This window comes from Miniopterus natalensis, chromosome 10, assembly GCF_054644295.1.
Source record: "Miniopterus natalensis isolate mMinNat1 chromosome 10, mMinNat1.hap1, whole genome shotgun sequence".
In the NCBI taxonomy this organism is placed as follows: domain Eukaryota; kingdom Metazoa; phylum Chordata; class Mammalia; order Chiroptera; family Miniopteridae; genus Miniopterus; species Miniopterus natalensis.
In genome coordinates this window covers 46,179,094-46,200,686 of record NC_142090.1, presented here as the reverse complement: position 1 = coordinate 46,200,686, position 21,593 = coordinate 46,179,094, and the positions used below count along the sequence as shown (strand labels likewise).

At 36.3% G+C, this 21,593-nt stretch overlaps 1 protein-coding gene across 1 annotated transcript in view; it reads right to left on the bottom strand.

The window, feature by feature from the left end:
• DNAJC2 (DnaJ heat shock protein family (Hsp40) member C2) overlaps positions 1-21,593 on the bottom strand; it is a 35,022-nt gene that overhangs the window by 10,639 nt on the left and 2,790 nt on the right. The window contains exons 3-10 of the mRNA XM_016219589.2: positions 17,641-17,716; positions 9,221-9,319; positions 4,331-4,472; positions 2,677-2,757; positions 1,506-1,571; positions 928-1,019; positions 733-854; positions 148-297 (exon numbers count right to left, since the gene is read on the bottom strand). Of these exons, the coding sequence (XP_016075075.1) occupies positions 148-297; positions 733-854; positions 928-1,019; positions 1,506-1,571; positions 2,677-2,757; positions 4,331-4,472; positions 9,221-9,319; positions 17,641-17,716 (828 nt within the window). The remainder of the gene's footprint in view (positions 1-147; positions 298-732; positions 855-927; positions 1,020-1,505; positions 1,572-2,676; positions 2,758-4,330; positions 4,473-9,220; positions 9,320-17,640; positions 17,717-21,593) is intronic.

Sequence of the window (21,593 nt, the reverse complement as noted above, 5' to 3'; positions counted from 1 at the left end):
AAGTGAATTTAAGAACATTTACATTTTGAGATAAAATGTATACAACAATTTAGTTATATTTGCATGGTATAAGAAAAGAAATATTATAAAGTTTAATCAGCAACTTGATTTACTTGTTATCTACTTTGTTCAGTCAGTCTGACATACCTTGCATGAGTTTCGAAGTTTTTGTCTTTCCTTTTTTATGGCTTTTTTCTGGATATCTTTTTCTTTTTTTGCCAATAATGCTTGTTGTCTAACTTCCTCTTCTTCTTTTTCTTTAGCTAATCGAGCAGCCTCTAATTCAGCTTGTCTTTGCTTTAAATTGGGGAATAAAATAATTTTAATAAGAAAATTAGAATTCCTAAATGCTCTATAATCTTATTAAAAAATTCAATCTTTTAATAAATTAAATTAGAAAAAAGATGATACATCAACTTATTGAAGACTGAAGGTTGAACTGTAGCTGGTAAAGGGAAAAGTAGCTGGTAAAGTTCTACAAACATATTTAGGAATGCAAAACAGACATATTAGAAATAAGCATGGTATTAAATACATTTATATAACTTCATGTTTTTGCTCAAAAATTTCCTGGTAAGGAAGATCCTTCTAACTATGAATAGTACCAACTTATCATGATTCATTCATAGTAGCACCCACTTCTCTGCTTCCAGATTATAGTTTTCCAACTAGATCTGAAAATTAAAGATTTTAAGAATATTTAAAGTCCAACTTCATCAAATGTCATCTTACTTTTTCTTTAGCTTCTTGTTCCTTCCGTTTTGCTTCTGCTTTTGCTTTCTTTTCTGCTTCTTTCTTGGCCTTTTCTTCTTCCTTGAATTTTTTTATTCTTGGATCACAGCTATATGCATTGTCTACCAGAAAAAAAGTTAATCTTTGAATTTCTAACATTTAATTAAAAAACTTAAAAAACTTAATTACACTTACCAACTAATGTTCTTATTCTGTTCATTTCCTCTTTTTTTCTTTGTGCCCTTGTTGCTCTGTTCTGCTTTTCAATCCATCTCCTCTCATCACGACTATAAAATACAAAACATCAGAAACAAAATATTGCTCATAGATATGAATGAAAATGTAGTATAAATTTGTATGTAAATAATGTCTAATAAGGTTACAAAGCTATATGATAATGTTATTAACATTAAAGTGTGATTCTACTTGTAATTAATTTGGATTAATATTTCTGGAACATTTATGGCAAATAATGTCCAAGGGAAAACTAAAGTAAAATGTAGGTTAAGCAATCAAAAGGTAAAGAATTTACTGAATTGAGCTTTTTGGACAATTCTGTTCTGTGGAACTTTCTTAAGAATATCTTAGACTACTGATCTGGCTTCACGTAGCTTAACTTGTGAGAGGAAGTGTCTCAAAATATCAAAAACTTATTTCAAAAGAATACAAAAACAGAAAATATAAAAGTAAATATATGTAGTATATTTTTACATCATTACAAATACCAAAAAGCCAAATAAATATCTTCCTTTATTAATGATTTATATACATACCATTCTGCTTTTTCTTTTTCTTCTTCATCTAAATAAGAAAATTCTCTCCAAGAATCAAAATTATACCTGGAGACAGAAATAGGTAAAACAAAAACAAATAAGCTCTTTAAATTAATTTAGAGGTATACAATTTTAAAAAATATTAATGTCAAATGGATGACTTTGTTTTAATAGACCTCCTCCCCTCCCTTTTGGTATTGAATTAACACTATGCTCAAGTCTTTTCTTCTTTTCTGACACTGTAGTTGGTATGAAAATCTAAAATATAGTTATCATTTCTCCTGGTCAAAAATCAAACCTTCCTGCTATTAGGTTTCTCTCTCCCTGGGGACTTAAGTTTTCCTTGCCTTGACCTTCACTCTTCTGTCAACTCTTAAAAGTAACCATAGTAGAGGTTATTTTTAGCAACTACAACTGATAGAGCTAAATTTTATAATTTTTGTTTTACAGGGATTTTATGTTCTAATTTACCAAATACTTAATGAGTAAATACAGCACATATAAAGTAGCCACTGAATATCGTGCTTAATAAAAATTAAGAAATTAGCCCTGGTCGATTTGGCTCAGTGGTTAGGACATCAGCCCGCAGACAAAGGGGTCAAGGGTTTGATCCCTGGTCAAGGACATATACTTGGGTTGCAGGATCCCAGCCCTTGTTGGGGAACATGTGGGAGGCAACCAATCAATGTCTCTCTCTTACATCTATGTTTCTCTCTCCCCCGCCCTCTATCCACCCTTCCACTCTTTTCAAAAATCAATGAAAAAAATATCCTCACGTGAGGATTAACAAAAAATAAAATTATAAATTAGTTACAGAGACAAATAGTACTGTTTCCTCCACATGTAATCAAGTACTTATACTAGCAAGATAGCTAAGTAAAATGTATTTTTTTTTATTCAATTCAAATGACTCCTCAATTTTCATTTTTTACCACTATAGTGTGGTTGGCATCTAGAAATCTGATTAATAGAAAACATTGAAAAAACAATCAGAAAAGCCTAAATATCAGACAGGAGCTAATAGAGTGTGATGTGAAAACATTACTTTCTGAATAAAGTGTTTGTGATCCCTTGATTAATTTATGAACAGTCAATCAAGTACTTACTGAATACTTATCCTTTGAAAAAAAGACAAAAAAGACAGCAGCATAAAATCAGTGTATTCACTTACCAGAAAGAATAAAATGCATCTACATCTTCAAATGATGAATTCATATCACCAAGTTTAGGGACATTTTTTTTATTTGACCATCTGAAATATTAAAAGAAAAACTCAACTCAAATATTTAGTATAAAAGTTCACCAGTCAAATGAGTTTATGAAAAACAAGTTTTACTTATCCACTAAAATCTCTCTCCCCTAGAATCTCTATGACTAAGAGATGGAGCTGGAAAATTAGGAGTGATATGTTGAACAACGCAGGTGCAATAGAGGACAAGGATGGATGGGAATGGGAGAGAAAACAATGAGATGGTGTTTTAACCACCAGATTATCTTCAGGTCTGTAAATTACAGGGTTGTAGTAGCTGCCAGTGGCTGGCTAGGAAAAATAGATGCTAAGCCCCCTTTCCCAAGCACACTTGCTCCTGCCCATAAACAGGTAGTACAGAAGCAACCTGCAGGCTTAGCTATCCTTTTAAAAAATGCTAATACTCACAGAGAGAACAAATTTCCACCCCCTCATCACCGCCACATTCCCCCTAAGAGTCAGACTTTTAGGTTCAGCACCTTATCCATCACATACAGCACATTGTGAAAGAATCCTAAGGCTGTGTACTGACATGTTTTCCACTCTATAAAACCATTCCACACAAAAATAATACACTGCTTTTTAAAATTATTTTTACCATCTTCAACACTGTTACAAAACAAATGTGAGGAGAAAGATGAGAGGAAATATTAGGTCACACCAAATGGCTAATCAAAGAGGTTCTCAAGCATGACTGCACATTAGAATCACCTAGGAACATTAAAAACCCTACATGAATTGGAAAACAAACTGAAATCATAATTAAATCACAATCTCTTTAGATGAAACCCAGGCATCATGATTTTTTCACTCTCCAGTTGACTCCAATGTGCAGTCCAGATGTGCTCTATGAAAAAATCTTTCAATGCAGATGAAACCAAACAATTTAGAATACTGGTACATCCTATGTAAAAACTAATTTAAATGAAATAAATTACATATGCTTTAATCTTAAATGTAAGTCATACTTTGTCAGAGAATGTTAAGATAAACAAATGCTCAAAAGAATAGAACAAAAGCTTTTTTCAAATGTTAATGGGCCAAATACAGTAATGTGTTCATTAATAATAAAGGAGAAGCAAAAAATGGGAAATTACTGTCACCTAAGTAACAGTATTACGCTACATAAAGTCAGTTCTGTCCCCTACGGGAAACTCAAAACAAAAACATCCCATAAGTTACAAAAGAATTTCACTATGGAAAAGCAGAACTTCTGTTTAGAGAGCAAAACAGAAACCTAGAGACTATAAGAAGCAAGCCAATACAGGAATGATTTTCAACCAGTGTGCCACTAGAATTTTTAAAACATGCAATACCTATTTAGTCAGGGGCACTGACCTCTTTTCCCTAAGACTGTCAAATAAAAAAATGACAACAGCCAACAGCCAACACAATAGCCGTTTGGTGTGAATGAATCAAAATTAAACCTATTTTTTTTGGTCAGATCGGCAGAAAACAGTGCATTTTTTGGTGTGCCGCAGAATTTTAGTAATTAGTTTATGTGTGCCATGAGATGAGAAAGGTTGAAAATCACTGCAATAGAGCATAATGATCACAAGGGGATGCCTTAACTCACCTGGAATTCCTTTCAAACACTGGGGAAAACACTTCGAAGAAATTGTCCTTTGCTTCACTTTTAGAAGGAACTGAGTTATCAAAAGTAGGATCTACACTGTTAAACGCTCGTCTTTTCACTGGATCAGATAACATTTCATAAGCTGAGGAAAAAATGATAAGGTCACATTACCATGCTGTGACATTTTTTTCCCTGCGGGAGAAAAAAATTCCCCTTCCTTTAAAAGAAAGTTATTATTTTTCATTTAAAAATTCGGTGTGCTTGGGAGTAGACTTTAATCTATGCAGTGAAAACTCTAGCACTACTGGATATAAGTGCACTTAACTTCTTTAAGTGCCTCTTCTGGAAGGCAAATGATAAAACAATAGTTAAATACTCATCCTGTGGCTGCCGGTCAAGACGGCAACACAGGTAAAGGCGGTCTCACATTCTCCATCAACCACATTAAAATTACAACTAAGCTACAAAACAACCATCATTCAGAACTCCTGAAATCTAGCTGAACAGAAGTCCTATAACTATGGATACAAAGAAGAAGCCACAAAGGCTGGTAGGAGGGGCAGAGATGCAGAATGGGCTGGTACCACACTAACATGTGAGGGATAAAAATCAGGAGGGATAGCTCAGCTACAGAGGTACCCCTGAGGAGTGAGGAGTCCCAGCCCTATACCAAGCCCCCTAGCCCAGAATTCCAGTGCCAGGGAGAGAAGACTTCATAACTTCTGGCCATGAAAACCAGCAGGGACTGTGGCTGAGTGAGACAGATGGAGGCTGCTAGAGTCCCTGGTATTCCTCTTAAAGGGCCCACACATGAACTTACATGGTCTCACTTGCTATGAATTCCAGCACTGGGACAGCAGCTTGAAAAACATCAGGGACATAGGAGGAGGAATTATCTGGCATCAGGGTGAGAGCTGAAGGGGCAGCTTTCTCTTATACAGAAGTGCTGGCAGAGGCCATTGTTCCTTCGCTGAGGCCTAGCTCCATAGAACCAGCAGGTGGGCACCATATCTGAGTCTCCACCAACCTGGCAATACTGTTCACCCTGCCCTGGTGATTCCTTGAAACCCACCTTACCCAACTTGCAGGCACACCCAAGCTATTTCTTTCTAGTGGCTTTTCCATACAAACGGCCTGTCTTGGCTCATTCTTCGGACTTTCCTAAAATCTCTCGAAGGTTCACAAACCCCAAACAAGCAGCATCTGGCCTCAGTGTGCTTTGTACATGTTGCTAAGTGGCCCTAGGCTGGTTTTAGTACATGCACAGCTTGTCTTCTCCTGACACCTCCAAGTCCACCAGTCATCTGCAGATTGTTCTGTAGCTCATGCTGAGTGGCCCTGGGAAAGGCAGAGTGGAGGTTGACCTTGGCCGGCACCTCCCAGGAGGCCCCAGAGCCAGGGCACCTGGTGGATAGCTTTAGACCATGCCAAAGCACCACCCAACCACCTCCATGAGAAACACACTCAAGGGCAGACTCATCAGGCACTGGAGCCCCACAGAAGCCAGTCCTGCTCTGTGGTGTAAGCCTCTGAACAGCAGATCCTCTATGGTGATGGTGGCCAGTCCTCGAAGCCAATCTGCGTGGGGGTAAATCCCTCCCATTGATGTGCCAACAATAATCAAGGCTCACCTACAACAGCTGTGTGCATGCAGCCCACATGGGTTGAGAACCTGGAGCACCTAGCTCAGGTGACCCAAGAGACTGCATCATTGGACCCTACAGGACACCTACTACATAAAACCACTCTACCAAGCCCAGGACACATAAGAGCAGCTCTACCAAATACATAGAAACAAACACAGGGAGGTAGCCAAAAAGAGGAGACAAAGAAACATGTCCCAAATGAAAGAACAGAACTAAACACCAGAAAAAGAACTACGCAAAATGAAGACAAGTAATCGACTAGATGCAGAATTCAAAACACTGGTTCTAAGAATGAGAATGCTCAATGAACTTAGGGGAAGAGTAAACGAACTTAGTGAGAACTTCAACAAAGAGACAGGAAAAATAAAAATAGAGATAGGGCCCTGGCTGGTGTTGTTCCATGCACTGAAAGGTTGCTGGTTCAATTCCCAGGCAGAGTACATGGCTAGGTTGTGGGCTCGATCCCTAGTAGGGGGCACACAGAAGGCAACTGATAGATGTTCTGCTCTCACATCAATGCTTCTCTTTCTCCCTCTCCCTTTCTCTCTCTCTAAAAATCAATAGAAATATATTTTTAAAAAAACAGAGATAGAGACATTAAAAAAACCCTGTGAGAAATGAAAACTACATTAACTGAAATGAAGACTGTATTACAGGGAATCAGCGGTAGAGTAAATAAAGCAGAGGATCAAATCAGCTATTTAAAATATATAAGCAGAAAACACCCAATCAGAAGAGCAAAAAGAAAAAAGACTCCAAAAAAAATGCGGATAGTTTAAGGAGATTCTGGAACAACTTCAAGTGTACCAACATTCGCATCATGGGGACCCCAAAATGAAAAGAGAGAAAACAAGGAATTGAAAAGCTATTTCAAAAAATAATGATGAAAACCTTCACTAACCCGGTGAAGGAAATAGAAATATAAGTACAGGACGCACAGAGAGTCCCAAACGAGATGAACCCAAAGAGGCCCATACCAAGACACATCATAATTACTAATATAATGTTGAAGACAAAGGGAATCTTAAAAGCAGCAAGAGAAAAGCAATTAGTTACCTATAAGGGAGCTCCCATTAGGCTGTCAGCTGACTTCGCAACAGAAACTTTGCAGGTCAGAAGGGATTGACAAGAAATATTCAAAATGATGAAAAGCAAGGACCTACAACCAAGATTACTCTACCCAGCAAAGCTATCATTTAGAAACAAAGGACATATAAAGAGCTCCCTAGATAAGAAAAAGCTAGGCCTAGCCGGTTTTCTCAGTGGTTAGAGCATTGGTCTGCGGACTGAAGGATCCCGGGTTCGATTCCGCCCAAGGGCACGCACCTCAGTCGCAGGCTTGATCCCTGGCCCTGGTTGGGGTGCATGTGGGAGGCAACCAATTGATATGTCTATTTCCCATCGATGTTTCTCTCTCTCTTCCTCTCTCCCTTCCACTCTCTCTGAAAAGCAATGGAAAAAATATTCTCGGATGAGGATTAAAAAAAAAAAAAGCTTAAAAAAAAAGAAAAAAGAAAAAGCTAAAGGAGTTCATCACCACCAAACCAGTATTACAAGAAATGTTAAAGTGTCTTCTTTAAAAAGAAGGGGGAAAAAAGATTTAAAAATATGAATAACGAAATGGCAATAACTATATATATCTATCAATAATTACTTTAAATGCAAATGGATTAAATGTTTCAATCAAAAGACATATACATATAGTAGCTGAATGGATAACAAAACATGACCCTTACATATGCTGTCTACAAGAGAATCACTTCAGATCAAAAGAAATACAGAGTGAAAGTTAAGGGATGGATAAAAGTATTTCATGAAAATGGAAACAAACCAAACAAAGAAAAGCTGGGGTAACAATACTTAGACTAGACAAAATAGGCTTTAAAACAAAGGCTATAACAAGAGACAAAGAAGGACCCAGCAATTCCACTTCTGGATACTTATCTAAAGAAACCCAAAACACTAAATTGAAGACATATACATCCATATGTTCACTGCAGCATTATTTACAATAGTCAAGATACGGAAGCAACCTAAGTGTCCATCAACAGACGAATGGATAAAGAAGTGGTGTATATAGACAATGGAATAAGACTCAGCCATAAAAAAGAATGAAATCTTGCAAGTGCAACATGGATGGACCTAGAGGATATTGTGCTGAGTATGATTTCACTTATACATGGAGTCTAAAAAACAAAATAAATGAACAAACAGACACAGACTCATAGAACATTTTGACAGCTGCCAGATGGAAGGGGAGTTGGTGAGATGGATGAAAATGTGATGGGATTAAGAAGTACAAATTGGTAGTTACAGAATAGTCATGGGGATGTTTATAAAGTGCAGCATAGGGAATATAGTCATTAACATTGTAATAACTATGTACAGTGTCAGATGGGTACTAGACTTATTGGGGTGATCACTTTGTTAGTTATATAAAAGTCTGATCTTTGGGTTGTACACCTGAAACTAATATAAAATTGTATGTTAAGTGTAATTAAAAAATAAAAAATTATTAAAAAAATAATCATCCCTTAAAAAAACATGACTCTGAGGAAAAAGAAGTTGTGAGAAAACTGTTAGATCCCAAGGTTGTGAAAGATCAAAGGATCTCAGGCACCTTGAGCACTGCGTAAAAGTGGGCCAATAAGAATGTGTTTAAAAGGTATATATACAATTTTTAAAAAATTAGCATCAAAACGTAAACTCACATTTAGAAATGGTGGCACCTATATTAATTTGCTTAATGAGGATATGGTTATATAAATAGCAATAAACAGTTGTGGGTCTTTTCATTAGGATGTAAACAACTTCTTGATATAAATTAGCAAAACGTCTGAAGAACAGTTTAGTCCCATAAAGTATCTGAAACGGAGAAAGATTTTAGTATTCTCACCATTAGATGTAACACATATGAATTCACTCCAGGAAGAGCTAGCTTCTCATAAGAATCACCTGGTGATCTTATTAAAATACAGATTTGGATTCACTAGGTCTGCATTTCTGCATTCCTAAGCTTCTGACAAGCTGCCAGGTGTTGATGCTGTTGGTTGGGAGAACCTCACTTTATGTACTTTATGTAGTGAGGTTCTGGAGAAGATTACCAGAAATAACCACATGTAACTAAAAATATTTTTAATATGCTAGTATAGTTAAATGAATTACAGTATACATTGTAAAACCAACCCCAGCAATTAATAAATCATCACAATTAGAAATTCCTGACTCTAATATATTTTCTTACCTTTAGTTATGCAAGTAAAGTAGTCATTATCTCCTTCTTTTATTGGTTCACCAGCTGCTTTCCGTTTGTCTGGGTGATGTTTTAAAACCATTGCTTTATCTATAAAATAAACCAGATTTAGATTGTTACTTTAGACATCAAAACTAAAAATAAAGATGAGCTAAACAAATCATTTCTAAAATCGTAATGGTAATTTAAAAATATTTTTCCTATGACAAAACATAAACTTATTAATGTGAAAATTACAGAGAAACAAAGAATCATTTTAAGAAGTGGCCAAAGTGCCAGGACCTAAAGATGATTACTGTTAACATTTTAGTGTATTTCAACACAGACATATTTTTCCTTAAGCATATGCTTCAAAAATTTTAGGTACAATCATATCATATATACCAATTTATATTCTGTTTTTCAACTTAACATTATAGCATTTCCATTTCCCATGTTGTTATAAACTTCAAAAATTTTTTAAATGATTGCTAGTGCTTAGTACAGCATTTCAAGTAGGTTTACCATAATTTAACTCTTTCTCTAATGTTGGATACTTATATTGTTTCAAATTTTTCTCTATTATAAAAAAATCCCAATTTTAATCATTTTGTAGACAAATATTTTTCCATATTTAGGATTTTTTCTTTTTAGGATATATTTACAGACCTAGCTGGTTTTGTTCAGTGGTTAGAGCATCAGCCCTCAGACTGAAAGGATATATTTAAAGTGAAATTAGTGACTGAAGATGTAGAAACAAGTTCTCTTCTAAAGTTATACCACTTCATTCTCCTATGTGAACATCCTTTTCTTTTCACCACAGCCTCACCAGTACTGGATGTAATTATTTAAGACTTTGATTATCCCTTGTGTTCAACAATTCTTTTCTGTTTCTATCTTTCATCCTTTACCTGTGGAGGAAGGAGAGATCAGTTTTTCTTCTGAGTCTGTGAGTTACTTTAAAATAATGGCTAGCTGTTAACATCTATCGAGCATTTAATATGTACCAGGCATAATTTATCAGTTAATCTTTTCAATTGCCCCATGAGGAAAGTACTATTATTTTCTCCATTTTACACATGAGGAAAATGAGGCACAGAGATATTAAGTAACCAAGTGCTGTAACCTGTACAAAGTCCTGTCCAAGTCCGCTCCAACTCAGGCAGCCTGATGCCACACCCTGTGCTTGTATGTGCCTCTCAGTCCTTCATGCTTGGTGCTAATGCTTTCCCAGCTGCTGGAATGGAACTTACACTTTTAAAAAACATTCAGTCATTTTTATTTATATTTACTGATCATTTCCTTTATAATTTCTTCTAGTACTTATAAAACTAGAAGGTCCTTCATTCTCCAAAAGCTTGATATATGTTTCCAATTTCATTAATAGTTTGCATTAAAATTAAAAAAAAAAACTCTTTAAATCTTTTTGGAATTTTAATACAGTGAAGCAAACATCTAAACTTGTCATTTTTCAAAGTCCTAATCCCACCTAATAATCCTTTCCATCTCTACTCATTTATGACGCCTCCTAGTAAATTTTACAAGGGTTTGTTTCTGATTACCTATCATTGCCCCAGGATTTACTTTAAAAGGACAATAGCTTTCCAATATATTTGATGGTAAATTCCAAAAACTGCATATTATTTCTGCATACTTTTCCTGCATCTAACCATTGATATGACTCTCTCTGGTTTTCTAGGTAGATCCTATATTACCTACAAAGAATATATTTCTTCCCTTTTTTCCAACAGTCTTCTCTGTTATTTAATATCTAATTCACTGACTCACACTCACAACATAGTGTAAAAAATAATGGTCAAGTTAGCTCCCTCCATAGACTTTAATGGTAATATCACCAATGCCACACAGTTAAGTTTGTTGGCTATGGGTCTGCAATACTTTTCAAAGTAGGGAATTAACTACATTTCTTTTCCAAGTTCTATTTATCAAAAAGGAATGGATATCTACTTAAGGAAATCACATATTATCTAAGCCATAAACATATTTAGCCATATTAATGTATTTCCTATGTTAGATTCCTGAGAGAAATCCTACTTGTTCATGGGCATAATTCTTTTAGTAATGTATGGTTAAATTCAGTTTGCTATTATTTTAACTGGGATTTTTCTTTTTATTTCGTATGACATGCATGGATGCGATCTGTTTGTGGTTTTTTAAAGCTCTCTTCACTAGGTTTTAAAATTTTTATTTATTAATTATTATTTTTAAGACCTAATTTTTTTAGAGTAATTTTAGGTCTACAGTAAAATTGAGAGGTACAGAGATTTCCTATGCTCCCATACATGCATAGCCTCTCCCCATGCGCCCATTACCATCACCCACCAGAGCAATCTGTTTGTTACAACTGATGAACCTATACTGACACATCATAATCACTCAAAGTTCATAGTTGACATTATGGCTCACTCTTGGTATAGCATATTCTATGGGTTTGGACAAATGTACAATTACATGTATCCATCATTATAATATTATACAGAGTACTTTCACTGCCCTAAAAATCCTGTGCTCTGCCTATACATCTCTCCCTATTCCTGGCAACCATGATTTTTTATAGTCTCCATAGTTTTTCTTTGCCAGGCTTTCTTTTTTTTTGTTTTGTTTTGTTAATTCTCACCTGAGGATATTTTTTCCATTGATTTTTAAAGAGAGTGGAAGGGAAGGAGGGGGAGAGAGGGAGGGAGAGAAAGAAACATCTATGTGAGACAGACACATCAATTGGTTGCCTCCTGCACACACCCAGGATCAACCTGCAACCCAGATATGTACCCTTGACAGGGAATCTAACACATGACCCTTGAGTGTGCAGGCCAACACTCTAACCACTGAGACACACAGGCAAGGGCTATGCCAGGTTTTCATACTAGGAGTATATTAACTTCACAAAAGAAATGGTTCCAAAACAGTTTATGTTCAGCATGAAAATTTTAAATTCCTTGAACATTTGAAATAATTCACCTAAGAAATTACAAGAGCCTAAAACCATTTTTTAGGAGGTTATTCTTTTGTAACTTTTAATATTTCTTCCTCAGTTAAAAAAAGTTAATTTTATCAAAACTTTCAAATGCATTGCTACATTTAATAGTGTTCTCAATTCAAAATATCTTCTGTAATGATTTTCTTTCTGTATTTCACTATTTACTTTTTCTTCTTATAAATCCATTTTGGGATACTGTTTTAGCTCTTCTATTTTTCTCCTCCATTTTCCTTAGTGATATTCTTTTAAACATTTGAATTGAATGCCTATTTTATTTTTCCCACTTTTAAAAAACATAACAAGCCCAGCTGGGCGTGGCTCAGCGGTTGAACATCGACCTAGGATCCAGGAGATCGAGGTTTGATTCCCAGCCAGGGCATATGCCTGGGTTGCCAGCTCGATCCCCAGTTGGGGGCATACAGGAGGCAGCCGATCAATGATGACTCTCTCATCATTGATGTTTCTCCCTCTCTCTCCCCCTTCCTCTCTCTGAAATCAATAAAGATATATTTAAAATAATAATAAAAAAATTTTAAAATAAAAAAACAAAAAACATAACAATAGTTTAAGGCAATGAACTTATTTATGATACAACTCTAGTTGCCATCCCTTAAGTTTTGATAGGCAGTTATTGTACTTTCGTGAGAAGAATCTACTAATACAACAGATATCTGTCTAGGTCCAAAAGAACATATACTTAATTTCCCAAGTGACTGTTTTTGGGATTTGTTTAATCATATCTATTTTACTGAATTCGGATAAAATTTATATAGAAGATAATGTTCAGATTTTAAGTAAGGCTGTCCCCTTCATATCTGCAGGAAATTGGTTTTGGGACATCCCCTCTTCCACAATACCAATATCTGAGATGCTCAAGTCCCCTATATCAAATGGTGTATTATTTGCACATCCTCCCATATACTTTGAAATAAATCATCTCTATATTACTTACAATACCTAATTCAATGCAGATGCTGTGCAAATAGTTATACTGTGTCGTTTAGGGAATAATGACAAGAAAAAAAAGTCTGCACTTGTTCAGCACAGATGCAACCATTGTAGGTTTAACTACATAGTACATGTCAGCAACAACATAAATTTTTTCCGCCTGAAAATGTTTCATCCTGAGGTTGGTTGAATCCGCAAATGTGGTATGTGCAGATATGGAGGGCCGACTGCATTCAGTTCAATGAGTTTTGACAACTGTATACACCCAAGTAATTACCATCCAAAAGAAAATATAGACCATTTCTATCCCCCACAGAGTTCCTTCGTAACCTTTTCCAGTTAATCCCAACCCCCTACCACCTGAGGCAACCCCTTTCTGATTTCTATCACCATAGATTACTTATGCATGTTCTTCATGTAAATGGAATAATACATTATGTCTTTATATCTGACTTCTTTTGCTCAACATGTTTTGAGATTCACCACTATTCCCATGTATCAGTAATTTATTCTTTTCAATCTGTTGAGTACTATTTCCACCATATGAACACAGTTTGCTTATCTATTATCCTGTTGGTGAACATTTAGGTGCTTTCAGTTTTTGGATATTTTGAATAAAGCTGCTATGAACATTTTTGTACAAATGTTTTTGTCGGCATACTTTTACATATACTGCAAGAAACTGCGACATATACATTTTTGGGTTTTTTGAGCTTCCAGATTTTTCTTATAGTCAAGTATATTATTGCTACCACTAACACTGAAGAAGGGGCATTTTCACCTTTTAACTGGTTTAAGCAGAAAAATAATTTATTAAAGGTTATTAGGCAGCTCACAAAACTCTGTGAGAGCCAGACTATCAGGCTTGGAGGCTATGTAGCTAGGAATAATGTCATCCTGGACGGTTCAGAGGTATGATGACTGCACCATGGTTGGGCACTGGAGAAACTGCACACAGGCTACTTCCACTGCCAGGGCATGAGGGAAAGCCATGAGCTTCTCTCTGTAGTACTCTTCTACCCCTGCTGGCAAAACAGATTCTGTGCAGCTCAGGCCTAATTTAAACATTGTTCCCCTTTGAATTGCAAGTGTGTGCTGAGCAGGAAACCTAAATCATATGACTACAAATATCTTCAACTTCAATACATATCTTTTAAAAAAAATTGATTTCAGAGAGAGGAAGGGAGGAGAGGGAGATAGAAACATCAATGATGAGAGAGAGTCACTGATCGGTTGCCTCCTGCATGTCCCTTACAAGGGATCGAGCCCACAACCTCGGCATGTGCCTTGCCCGGGAATTGAACCGTGATCTCCTGTTTCACAGGTTGACGCTCAACCAGTGAGCCACCCCTGTAGGGCTCAATACATATCTTTTCATAAATCAGGTAACTTTTCTCCATTACTTGCAATTATTGTTACTGTTACATTTATTCTGCCTTCTTTCTTAGGAAAATCTGGCATCTATTCTTTTTCTCTGAATCTTGGGAACATTCCTCAAGGTTGTCCACTACTTTACTTTTTTTTCTAATTGTATGTCAGACTTTGTAATTCTAAACTCTGCTTTCATGTTTTGTTTCCAGGCAATTCTACTTATTTCTCCCTAATATCTTTCTGCAATGCCTACACTGCCCCCAAAGCAGTGTCTTCACATCTCACTGACATGTAATAGATGCTTAAATTTTCTTTTGAACCTTGTGATAAGTCTGAGCAAGATGATGTCTCAAGTTTTTGTTGGATAGTCTCCTCTAATGCTGCACTATTTTTTTTCTTCACTGATTTTTCTGCATAATTATCTTTAGTTGTTCACGTATATTAGGAGGTCCTGAGACTGTCCTATACTCTGTCCCTGAGCAGGCAAAATAAGTTACCTGGTATTAAAAATAAGGTAAAAACAACCAAGAATATTGTTGGTTTGAAAAAGAAACAAAGGTATTTTAAGAGCAGCTGTTATAAGTTTACTGAAATTTCAAAGATTTCTTTTCTTCTTTTCCCCTAACCAAAGACAGTTTCTGGAGTGTTCTAAGGACACATTAGCAAAGGGGCTTTTGTTGTACATTCATACTATTATAATAAAAAGTCTCTAAATATGATTTTTAATTTTAAAGAAGTTTAATGTGAAAGTTTTAGTTTAAAATATCAGAAATATTTTAAGCTAAAATTATTAAATTCAGAAAATTCAAATTACCAAAGACTTTATTTCCATTCAAAGAATATCAAACCCACATACATCATTTACAAGTGTGGCAATTTTACTTCAAGAATAAAATTATATAAGCAATTGAAATATCACCTTTAGTATTCAAGTACTTTTGCTTAACCTATCATTCAACTTTTCCAGTAATTTATTCTTTTCAGAAATGCAAAAAAGGAAAAAAAGACCACTAACTTTATTCACCCTTAATTGACTTCCTAATTTTCATTATAGCAATTCAAAATACATTAAACAAAAATAAAACTCTTTCATGTTTGTAATACAATGCAAAAACTCTAAGGCTCTCAAATGCCATCAGACTTACATTTTTATTTATTTATTTATTTATTTATTTATTTATTTATTTATTTATTATTATTATTATTTTTTAATATATCTTTATTGATTTCAAAGAGAGGAAAGGAGAGAGAGAGAGATAGAAACATCAATGATGAGAGAGTCATTGATCGGCTGCAGCCCACAACCCGGGCATGTGCCCTGACCAGGAATCGAACCCTGATGGCCTGGATCCTAGGTCGATGCTCAACCGCTGAGCCACGCCTGGCCGGGCAGACTTACATTTTTATTAGGTTTGTTTGTACTAACTAATAATTACAGATCTGAAAACACTAAGTGGCATTTTTACTTCTGGACAAGATTTCAGAAAGCACTAAGTAGCAACAGTCTATTTTATAGTGACAGAGGTCAGAGAACAACAGTTTCCTTCTGAATAAACAATAATATTCAACAAGACAGTGAATTATAACTCCACTTAATGTTAATACCCTGTGCACTGGGGTTGTAAAATTTTTGGCTACAGAATAAACAATGTATGTCAATAAAAAGAACAGACCTAACAGAAGCAAATGGATGTTTCCTTTACAACTTATTGTACATTTTTTAATCTTCAGAGAAAAAGAATTATTTCACCTAAAAACACCAACTATTTTCATAGTTTTAAATCACATCTAGCTCTGTCACAAATTCATATGTATCAAGACATATTTGGTATTGGTACACTATTTCATACAGTAAGATTTTGCAAATACTTTCCCACGACAAATGAATTTTCCTGGCATTTATGTATTTTATGACTATTCATGTGCATTAACATGTACTTAGTCTAAAATCATGTCAGCTTTTATTTATTTATTTATTTTAATATATCTTTATTGATTTCAGAGAGAGGAAAGGAGAGGGAGAGAGAGAGATAGAAACATCAATGATGAGAGAGTCACTGATTGGCTGCAGCCCGCAACCTGGGCATGTGCCCTGACCGGGAATCAAACCCTGATCGCCTGGATCCTAGGTCGACGCTTAACCACTAAGCCACGCCCGGCAGGGCAAAATCACGTCAGCTTTTAAAGAAACTCATTAATAGGTCTAAAATAATCTGATAAATTCCTCCACCTGGTTAAAGAATATTTTCTGTGATTTCCATTAATAGAGAAAATTTTGAGTTTATCATGTATACTTAGTCTCAACTAGCATTTTCCAACATGCGATAGGTCTCCTTCAACCATTTCCCTCTATGTACAATATTTTCTCTTCTTGACTGGCCTTGACTCCCTATTCCTTTTCCCTATGGCCACAATCTTCTCCTCTGACTTCAACATCCATTCTCTAGAGTAGAGGGTGGAATATTCTTCTAAGATAAAAAACACAGAAAACTAATCACCTTCACTCTTTCATGAAACTTTACTAATTAGTTGAATCGAAAGCTGTACAGGGAAGTATGTTCATAGAAATGCAAAAGGACAGGACATTTAAGAGCAGTAAGGTGATGGTGTTTTGTAAGGGATATGAAGACTGGCTTCCAAACAACCCTCCCCACCCCAAACTTTTAACCTTGTCAATAAAAATAATAATGAAGCATCGGATAACTCTTTCTTGGACAGAAGTAAATGGTGGTATCAACAAAGGTGTGACCACAAAATAACATCAAAAAACCCTAAATTACAATGCAGCTTCTACTAAATACAGGGGGCCATACTTCTAAAGAAAGGTGAAATATGTTTTAAAAGCTTGTCATTGGAAGAATGTTCTTTATCCTGTCACAAAACACACACACTTACCACCCTGATTTCTTATTCCTAGTGAAAAAGTCCACCCATGAGACTGATTGCTTTTTTCCTGGTTCTGAAAGTAAAGGAGTGTGGTCATGCATTGGTATAACCATATGACACTTGTGGTTCAATCTAGAATTATGGCTATAGACTAATATCCTGCACATTTTTTCAAAAGGATAACATTTCCTATACCAGATATCTGATTTCAAAATAACTAAGTACTTACGTGCTGCTTTGATCTGTCTCTGTGTAGCTTTGTATCTTACATGGCCAAGTCCAAGTACTGCATAATGATCTTGGTTCTGATAAAGACACAAAAGGGATTCAAGTATGAAATGCAGCAATATATACTATCCCTTGTGTTTTGGCACCCTAAAACAGTGCTTCCCAGAAGTGATGTTCCCATGATAGGAGTCCACTGAGACATTCTGTGTAATATGGGTTCTGTGGTCATTTAAGTTTGGGAAATGAAGACTCTTGTATAGCCTTCTTGATGATTTGTATGCATGTAAGCCTAATAAAGGCTCCAAGAAGTCCTGCAATTAAGAAAGCAGAAACCTGTAAAACCCACCATTTTCCAAACTTACTTGACCATAGAACCCCCTTTTCTCTTAAAACCTATTAATATCCTACGAAGTATAGCCAGGAAGATTTCAGAACTGAAGGGAGCATTACAGCAGCCCTACTAAATTGGGTCAGGCAGTGATAGGAAAGAACAAGAGTCATGTGGAACAAAGAAGGTAAGTTAAACGGAAATTCTGAGAAATTGAGGGATGAGGCTTCTCTCAATAGAAGTACATGCTTTCATTTCTGCTTTGGTTAACATCATTATAAATTTAGAAGTTCAGGTAGCAACTGGAGTGAAGGCTCCTTACAGAACTCAAAGGGTATATCTAGTATGGAAGATTGAGTGGGGAGGAAGGGGAGTTTGAGAACATAAAACATGGAAGAAAAAAGTCAAATAGGGCTGACTGGTTTCCCTTCAAACTCAGGAATGCAAACTTCACAGGGATTGGCCCCTTTATTAGAACTGGCAACCATACTTTGTTCCAGTTGGTTCACCTTTCCACTCACTAAGATTACTATTACCTTTTGTCTTTTAGTCTTTCTTCAAACCTCACAGACCGTTCTCCACCCTCTCATCAATGGCTGTGCCTCCTGCTTACCTAAAAAATTTAAATTACTCTACTCAAATTCTAGCATCTTTCTACCATTCTATCTGCATCCACACATTTTTCCTTTTCCCTTCATTCATAATTGAGAAAGCCTGTACTACCAAGACAAATTACTCCAACCTTCACCTTGGTTCTGAATATCACCTTCTCAGGCTACTCAAATACTAGCATCTTTCAGTTATCTACTAAATTTCAACTGGATTATTTCCATCTGTATGAAAAGATGCTCTATTATCTCCCATCTTTTTTTAAAAAAGGAAATCACCATTCTCTGACCCCTTTTCCAGCTACTGCCCCATTTCTCAGCTGCCTATCAGTGCTAAACTTCTTGAAGAAGCTGTCCCCTCTAGCATTAATTTTCAAACCACTCCAGTCTGGTTCTGCTCTGTCTACTTCCACCCCAGGTGCTACAAAGCTGCTCTCTTCAATATCAATTTCCAGGTACCAAACCCAAGATCACCCATGTACCCTCATTTGACTTCAATGTCCAGAGGCGGCACAGCTGACTCTTTTCTTGAAACATTATCTTCCTTTAGTTTCAGTGAATTCACTCTGTTTTCTTCACACCTCTCAGTAGCTTTTTCAGCCACTTTTACTGGTTTCTCAATGACATGTGAAGCTCAGTCCTGACGTTTCTTTTGGTCTCTCTCTACACTTTGATCCTAGGTGACCTGATTGAATGCCGGGCTGGAATATGGTAAGAACCCTATAAATGCTCAGACTCCCCATCTTTGCTTCTTTTTCCCCCTACTATGAAGTACTTAAAATTTGCCAGTGCTTCCAACTCTACAATGGCTTTCCACTGAGGACCACTACTCCTTACCTCCTCACCCCTCCATCATTCACTCTGCTCCAGCCACTTGCCATCTTTCAGTTCCTGGCACATTCCGAATTTCTTTCTGCCTCTGTACAAGCTCTCTGCCTGGATCCAGGTTTTATCTTAAATGTCAGTTCTACAGGCCTTCCCCACCTACTCAGTCTAAGGCAGTCATCTGAACACTCTATTACATCACCCTATTCTTCTTTGCCCGGCACTTAGTGGTCATGTTCTTGATTGCTTACTTATTATCTCCTCACTGGAATATAAGGTTTATGGAAGTAGTGATACTGTCTTGTTCAGCACAGTATTTTTAGGAACCAGAAGTATCTGACATACAGCAGGTGCTTGATCCCTATTTGTTGAATGAAACAAAAGAATATATGAACCCTGCCACCTTGCTCTGATGTCACCTACTCTTTTCTATATCAAAGACCTTCTCCATTTTTTCTTTCTTTTCTCTCCTGTAGATCTCAATGTTTCCCAATTCTATGTCCTCCTGACCCTTCCTTTCCCTCAGTTACTGTTTTCTTTCATTTTCTTTACAACACAGCTTTGAAAGAGTATTTTATATCTAGGTCTCTACTTCATCACCTCCTAATAATTCCTCAACTCACTGAAATTTCTTGCCATCCCAACTATTTCACTAGAACTGCTTTCATTGTGCTCAACTAAACATCTTTTGCCAACTCTGGTGGCTTTTCATCGTTATTTATGTTATGTGATTGACCTCTCTCCAAAGCAGTGACACTGGTGGCAGTGTTTTCCTTCTTGAGGCTTCCTTCTCCCTTAGTTTCTGAAAGAGTATAGTGCCTGATGTTTAATAAACCTTTGTTAAACAAATGTGTTTTTTTGTTTTCCTTCTACTTCTTTTACTCTTCTTGGTATCCTTTGCCGTTTCTCCTCCTCTGCCCACCCTTAAATATCTACCTGTGCTGTGCTCCTCAATGTTGTTCTTTTCTTTTAAAACTGATGATGGGAGGAGAATCAAGTCACACTTTCTAAGTGCTTATATACTTTTCTAAGTGCTTTATACATATGCCTTACCTCATTTAACATGTCAACCGATGAGAGAAACTCTTATTATCTACTATTTGTTTTGAATTTATCATGTGCCCAAGCACTAGGTCAAATGCTTTTATATGCATCATTTCATTAATCCTCACTATGATCCTTTGAGCTGTTAGCAATCTTGTGCCAATAAGGAAAATAAGGTGCAGAGATGTCAGATAACTTTCCCAAGGTTTCAGCACACAAAATGGGCAGAATCAGATCTGAACTCAAACACTCTAATTCCAAAGTATGTACAGCTAAATATTATACTAGCACCTACCTAAGCAATATAATACAGTACCTATTTGTCTATATTCTTCTCCTTGGCTGATGTCATTCAATTTCCCACAGCCTCAACTACCACCTATATGCCAATGACTTGCAAATATTTTTGGCTCTAATCTCTTTCCAGGTCACAGATCAGTTTCTAACCATCTACTAGACAACTTCTCCAGTAAGTTACTAGAACCTCAATTTTGACATAGCCAAATTTGAACACAAACACCACACTCCCCACAAACTTCTTTTTCCTGCATCCCAGTGTTGGTGAAAAGACCAAATGCACAGAAGTCCCTTCTCTTGTGACACACAGTCAAGGTCACCAAGGCTTCTCAAGTCAAGTCTACTTCCCCCCAAAATCTGTCCCTTCTTCCCCAAAATCCTGCCACAAATTTACTTCAAGCATCAGGTATTCATGCGAAGGCTTGGGTTATTATATTAGACCTATACTAGCAAACTATTCACTTCCCCTCCAGACCTGCCCTCCCTTTTCAAGCAATTTTCTGTGCTGCCAGGAGATTTACTTTTCCAAAATTAGCTTAAAACTTTTAATGACTTCCTACTGCCCTGAAAAGAAAATGTGAATTCCTTCCTTAGCATGGCATAAAAAGGACACTACAGAATTTGGTTTAGATTCTGTTTCAGGCAAAATTTCTCACCACTTTCCCTCAAGAACCCTACTCTAGTCTTAACTAATTTCCAAAAAGGTGGTGCATATTCTTTTACTCCTTCATGTCTTTGCAGATCTATTTCTTCTGCTCAGAATACCTTTTCTCTCTTCTCTGCTTCACAAACTGTTTCTCATCCTTTTAAGATCAGCTCAAACATCTTCTCTGTGAGACCTTCCTAGACTTC